Source organism: Martes martes, assembly GCF_963455335.1.
Source record: "Martes martes genome assembly, chromosome: 11".
In the NCBI taxonomy this organism is placed as follows: domain Eukaryota; kingdom Metazoa; phylum Chordata; class Mammalia; order Carnivora; family Mustelidae; genus Martes; species Martes martes.
In genome coordinates, this window is record NC_137899.1 from 97,474,832 (window position 1) to 97,482,199 (window position 7,368).

General features: G+C 39.0%; 1 protein-coding gene across 1 annotated transcript; it reads left to right on the forward strand.

Moving 5' to 3' along the window:
* Positions 1 to 5,192: 5,192 nt before the first annotated feature.
* On the forward strand, positions 5,193 to 6,125 carry LOC308352070 (olfactory receptor 2A7-like; the record flags this gene model as incomplete). The annotated part of the gene is made up of 1 exon (XM_080818119.1): positions 5,193 to 6,125. The coding sequence occupies one exon, from the start codon at positions 5,193 to 5,195 to the stop codon at positions 6,123 to 6,125; it is 933 nt and encodes a 310-aa protein (XP_080674245.1).
* Between the last annotated feature and the right edge of the window lie 1,243 nt (positions 6,126 to 7,368).

A 7,368-nucleotide genomic window follows, 5' to 3' on the forward strand; every position in this document is an offset into this window, starting at 1 on the left:
AGCAGCCAACTACATAAGACAATTGTTAATCAAGATAAAGAGTCATATTGGTATGAATACAGTAATAGTAGGGGATCTTAACATGGCACTCTCAGTAATAGACAGATCATCCAAGCAGAAAATCAATAAAGAAACAAGAGCATTGGATGATATATTGGACCAGATGGACCTCATAGGTATATACAGAACATTCCACTTTAAAACAACAGAATACTCATTCTTTGCGAGTGCACGTGGAACCTTCTCCAGAGTAGACCACATACTGGATCACAAATCAGGACTCAACCGACACCAAAAGATTGAGATTATTCCCTGCATATTCTCAGATCACAAATCTTTGAAACTGGAACTCAACCACAAGAAAAAGTTTGGAAGGAATACACCTCAATTTGGATGGGGCTTACACAGGTGTGTTAATATATACAAATTATTGGATCTATACACTTTATAGCTCTAGCACCTGGGCCATTTGATCAGCAGACCACATGGATTGGTAGATATCTCTATAAGATGAAGATGTCGTGTGGAGTCTATGGCAAGCCCCAATCAGTGAATCATAGCACAAGCAACAGGGACTCTGCATCAGGGTCTTTCTTTCTATAAGAGAAGACAATACACTTTCAAAACACAACTCTTCATACACTATTAAGCCTTAGCAGAGACTACTCATAGTGTCAAGTACCTATAAATGCAGGATTGCCTATCTTGAGCTGAGATGTTATATGACCCACCAAATCATAGGATTGATTGGCCATGGCAGCCAATGGCATGCCTCGCACGAAGTCAGGACCAGCAAGCGCAGAAGACAAAAGTAAGCAGAATTGGCCCAAATCCCCACATCCCTGTATCACCTATATCACTGAGGGCTCTTTCCTCTCTGTGCAGTGTATCTGCAATGCGGGTGTGGGGCCTTAAAGTTAATTGAGAAGGGTAAATCTGTCATTGCCCAGAGTGGGCAATTCACCTTGTGGAGACAGAAGTTGCCGAAGTGAGAATAAGCCCACATTCCTGGAAATTAGCAAATGATATAATTTGGTTGGTCATGGACCTGGAAGGAGCACAGTTGGAATATTAGGTCAACTGAACACAAAGTAGGAGAATCTACATATCCTGCATTAATGCCAAATAACCAAGTGATTCTGTGACATAAATGCAGAATGGTCTGGAATGTTGGAACCTCTTTCTGCAAGGTCAAATGGGATGCCTAGAATGAGCTGAAAGGTACTTCCAAGGATGGCGGCGTGAAAAATTACATGTATGAAGCAGAAGATGTAAAGAAAAAAATAGAAAATAAGGGACTGGATTTGGCTACTAGGCACACATTTCGTCTAACTGACATAATGCCTTGTTTTTCTAATACTGTGGATGAATTCAAAGGATGAAAATAACTGGTTAACCCAGTTCCTCAAGACTGTCCAGGATATAATTCTAACCGATTATGGCCTGAAGCAGCTTCTGAGTCGTTTTTATCTGTAAATAAATTAAAAGTGCATTTGTTAAAAAAAAAACCATCATTAAATAATCAGGTACAAGATGCTTCAGTAGTGGGGCACCTGGGTGGCTCAGTGGGTTAAAGCCTCTGCCTTAGGCTCGCGTCATGATCCCAGGGTCCTGGGATTGAGCCCTGAATCGCATCAGGCTCTCTGCTCGGCGGGGAGCCTGCTTCTCCCTCTCTCTCTGCCTGCCTCTCTGCCTACTTGTGATCTCTGTCAAATAAATAAATAAAATCTTGAAAAAAAAAAAAAAGATGCTTCAGTAGTAATGTCAGCCAGCCTTTGTTCTTGGCCATCCCAGTGATTGCAGCGAGCACACAAATGCAGTAACCATGGCAACAGTGGTGGAGACTTTGCATGAATCCAACAGCTGCCCCTCACCAAGACAGCACTACTCTGCTGCTCTGCTCTGCTGAATATATGTTCTGTCAGCAGCAGAGACCAATGTTGGGCGCTCAATATGATACCTTCCCCTTAAGGAGACCAATAAGTCAGTCGTTGGCATTCCAATTCCTTCCACCCTAAATGGAGCACTGATTCATCGTGATTATGGACAATGAGCATTACAACTATGAATTTCCCTTTCTTGTCTGCAGTACCTTGGTCAGTACCTCTATTGGAGGGCTATCAGAATATCTGATTTCTGATATGATTTCCAACATAACATCACCTTAGTCCAATAGACCTGTTTCACAGCTAAGGAAGTAACAACGGGCAAATGATCAAGGGATTCATTGCTCCCACCTCATGGTGTGTTGCTCAGAAATTGTAGACCTGACAGAAATTGGGACCTGCCACACAGATTTAGGGCACTGGATTGTTGATAACATCCTGCAGAATATTCTGTGATAGGATATGCCTACTTTGGTAGGTAGATTGCATATATTTAACTTCATCCATAAGGGTACAGAGGTTAGGAGTTGGGTCTCTGCTTTTACAGACAGAGCTCTATCTATCCCGTGAAGGCAGGATCAGAAGTTATCAAAAAGGGAACATTTTCTCAAGTAAACTTTGCTTAGCCCTTGTGCTCATCTGTTCTTCCAGACAAGTCAACAAATACCAGGATATGCCTAACATCAATTCCCAGCATGTCCACACATCTCTAGATCTATCCTCAAGGATGTAAGATCTGAGTTGCTATCTGAAATGATGTAACGATTAAGACCTTTGAATTCAAGTTCATTTTACTACCACCTTCAGGATGGTTGGAAAATTAGACTACACTAAAGGAAATAAGGCTGCTGAAATTAATTTCAAGTTTCTATTTCACTATCAAAGAATAACCAGGGGGTGCCTGGGTGGCTCAGTTGGTTGAGCGACCGCCTTCAGCTCAGGTCATGATCCTGGAGTCCCGGGATCGAGTCCCACATCAGGCTCTCTGCTCGCCAGGGAGTCTGCTTCTCCTGCTGACCTCTCTCCTCTCGTGCTCTCTCTCATTCTCTCTCTCTCTCTCAAATAAATAAATAAAATCTAAAAAAAAAAAAAAAAAAAAAGAATAACCAGGCATGAATCTTTGAATCTCTCAAGTGCTTCCTGAATGTTTAGGACCTGGAACAACATAAAAATTCATGAAACTGTATCATGTATTTGGGTAGCTGTAATATCCACGTGCTGCCAGAATATGGCTTTATATGTGTGTATTTTTTTAGTTATGAAGGGACTACTTGTTTTTACCTTAACTTCTAAAGTTCTCACTATCTCTCTGGCTTCCTGAAAGAGAGAAATAGACAGGGACTGCCATCTTCTCCCCTCTCAGGAGGATAACAGTGGTTGGGATCCTCACGTCTCTGTAGGGAGCATGCTGGTACAAAGGAGACCTACTGTCATATACCCTACAGAGAGCTCTCATGGCAATTGGGAAGGTACCTTGTGGAGACGATAAACTAATAGAGCCTTCTCTTAAAGGCAACTTGAAGAGCAAGTTCAACAGATGAGAAACAAGGCTCCTAGCACCATCAGTAGCTTCAGCCACACTAGATATGTTTGCCTTTTCTGCATGAAGATTTATTGGGGTCTTTCTACAACAGTCATCTCTAGACACACAGGTTTCCTAATCGCCTTTGTGAGTTCTGGTCAAATATATTTTAACATCATTTTCTTTGCCTGTTAGCTTTTACCATCACAATTTAATATCATGCAAAAGTACATTGTTATAAATGCTTAAATTTTGCTCATTGATAGTTTAAATAATAGGATATTCTGAGTAAAATATATTATTAAACTTCAATATATTAATATAGTCAATGGCTATTTTTGACTGGTAGCTATTTTTAAGGTAAGGAGGGAAGTGTGTGCAAGTGACTTTCTCATAGATATTTAATATTAAACAAAAAAACCCAGCACTTCTTTATTTAAAAACTAGATTTAAAATGTCACTCACAGAGGGAAGTCAAATATCTAAATATAAAGGAAGACTATCCAGAGTTATTGAACAAGTGTACGAATACTTATCTATTTAGTATGAACAGTAGTGTGAGGCCAGAGTCCCAGCAGTGAGTAGGAGCTCAGAGTTCCTATCATGATAGCTCTACCCACAGAACAATCGTAGGTACATCACAGGAGATCAGTAAATACCGGAAATTTTTTCCAACATCCTGCACATGATACTTATTATTGGAATGGTAATAAGAGAGTTTTGTTTCAAATAAGATCATTTTCAAGCAGGCTTATAATTTTGTAGCCATTTAAAGTAAGGATTTATTGCTTATCCTTGCTGTCTCCGAGACAATATTGTCTTGCATAAAGAATAGGAATGAAGTTTAAATGAGATGGGCAGTATCATGTTTGTCCTTACATTTTAACTGTGGAATCATAGAGTAAGAAGGATGATTTAGTTCAATCTCTCAAGGACTCCGGACACCCCTTCTGCAAGATCGTTCCCAGTAGCTATTATCACCTGCAGAGACAGTCTCTAAAACTGGGTATTTCTAGAGTATTTATCAATATTGATTCAAAATTTTAAAAAGTTACTAATTCTGTTTTTATGTTTAGATAAACAACAGTACAAATCTATTCAGTCAGTCATGTAAACATTCATCTAAATATTACAGAAATCTAAATTAGAAAAGTGATATTTTAGGCTGAAAATAAATCTTTATATTGACCAAGATGAGATTTGCTAAGATATTAGTTGTGGAGGTGACAGTAGATGCAAGAGTGGAAAGTGTGTTTCAACAGGCAAGTGAAAGGTTAATGGCTAATGATGAATATGGTCAGTGGTATATCTAACCTTAATATATTCTATCCTTAATGATCCCTTCCAATTCAAGATTAGACTTACTGCAGTTTAAGGACTTGGGCATGTGTATCAGTTAGGAGACAGTTTAAAAGGGAAAAAAAAAAGCAATAATTCTGACTAATATAAGCAAAGGCAGAATTTATTTGAATAACGCTCACTGAATGAAACAAAAACCATGTATTTGATTAACATGTGACAAAATATTTATTTTGAACATTTAACCTCTGCCAAAAACATTAACAACAACAAAGGAAACATGTATTTGTCTGTGTGTATATCTATTTTTAAATTTATTTCGGGACTACTGGAGTCTTTATTCATTAAAATATATAAAAAATTCACTGAAAGTGTTTCTGAACACTTTTCTATCCTATAAAGAGGTTTCAAACAAGTTAACATAAATCTATTTTTAAAGATTTCTTTTAAATATAAATATTAACCTTTTATTCTGTCATAGGGATATGGTAGACAATATAACATCTATCACAGAGTTCATCCTACTGGGATTTCCCCTTGGCCTAAGGATTCAGATTCTTCTCTTTGGACTCTTCTCCCTGTTCTATGCCTGCACCCTGCTAGGGAATGGGGTCATCTTGGGGCTCATCTCACTGGACTCCAGACTGCACACCCCCATGTACTTCTTTCTCTCCCACCTGGCCATCGTCGACATAGCCTATGCCTGCAACACTGTGCCCCAGATGCTGGTGAACCTCTTGAAGCCAGACAAGCCCATCTCCTTTGCTGGCTGCTTGACACAGACCTTTCTCTTTTTGACATTTGCTGTCACAGAATGTCTTCTCCTGGTGGTGATGTCTTATGATCGGTATGTGGCCATCTGCCACCCCCTCCGATATTCTGCCATTATGAACTGGAGAATCTGCATCACCCTGGTGTTGACTTCTTGGACCATTGGAGTCCTCCTGTCTTTGATTCATCTCATGTTACTTCTACCTTTACCTTTCTGCAGATTCCAGAAAATCAATCACTTTTTCTGTGAAATCATGGCTGTTCTCAAACTTGCCTGTGCAGATACACACATCAATGAGATTGTGGTATTGGCTGGAGCGATTTCTGTGCTAGTGGGACCCTTCACCTCAATTGTAATCTCATATATGTGCATCCTCTGTGCCATCCTTAGAATCCAGTCTGGGGAAGGTCAAAGAAAAGCCTTCTCCACCTGCTCCTCCCATCTCTGTGTGGTTGGGCTCTTTTATGGCACAGCCATTATAATGTATGTTGGGCCCCGGTATGGGAACCCCAATGAGCAGAAGAAATATCTCCTCCTCTTTCACAGCCTTTTCAATCCCATGCTCAACCCTCTTATCTATAGTCTCAGGAACTTAGAAGTGAAGAATGCCTTGAAGAGAGTGCTGGGAATTGAGAGAGACTTATGAAAATATTATGGCATCAGGGTTGATAGTGACCTAGGAAGATATTATCTCAAGAAATTCCAACTCCAACTTAGCATGAGAATTATCTAAGACAAAATAAGATGAAAACAGGGAAGCAAACCATAAGAGACTCTTAAATCTAGGAAACGAATTGAGGGTGGCTGGAGGGGAGGTGGGTGGAGAAATGGGGTAACTGGGTGATGGGCATTAGGGAGGGCAGTTGATGTAATGAGCACTGGGTGTTATATGCAACTAATGAATCACTACATTCTACCCCTGAAACTAATAATACACTATATGTTAACTAAATTGAATTTAAATAAAAAATTTTTAAAAATAGAGCCATCTTCTGGACACCACTTAGATCCCTAATTCAATAGAGGTGGGATGTATCCTAGAGATCTGTATCTTCAAATATTACCAATAGCAAATTGTGATGCAGCTAGTCCATGAACCAGGATTTGGAAGCTGCAGGTCTAGAATAATACCCTTTTTAATACCTTCTTCAAGCTATAATCTAGCCTCATGCAACCCAAAATGTTTTTCTCAAAACACTAGCTTCTCAAGGGCTTTAAATTCTATGGTCAAGTAAGTTTGAAAATTATTGCAAATGCCTTACTTTAGAGCTCACAATTCATATTAGCCTAATGAAAACTAAACATTTCTATGGTAAAGAAGATTTTTATTCCAATTTCTAACCAATATTTTCCAAATTTATTTGATCACATAAAAAAAATTTTTATAACACCAACAGTTTCCTGGATCAGGAAATCTTGATCTTGATTGACTCATTGTGAACACTTCCTGTAACCACCTTCTAGAGCAAAATTATTTTTTTTTCCACAAGGTAAGCCTCTGAAGAGGATGTAGGTCTAAGCAGAGTACCCTGAATCAGCCTTTGAGAATGTGTGCTCTCTTTAGGTAAAGGAAGTGAGGGTCAATGTCTCTGCTCTTCACTGCTGGGTCATCTGGAGATAATCCAACCCTCTGCTTCATCTTGGATCAGCATTCCTAGATACATTTCGTGGGCTAATTTCATTCAATTTCATAATCTTCTATATCTGAGTTTAAAAAATGTATACGTTTCCCTATTTACCTATTCCACTCAATCTATTTTTTTTTTCGTCTCCTTGGTTTAAAAGATAGAACCAAGTTTCTCACAGAAATCTGGAAGGATTTGCCAAAGCCACTACCTACATAGTATATAAGCTTTAGAAATAGTTCTCCACTGTTATGTTTAGAAAAT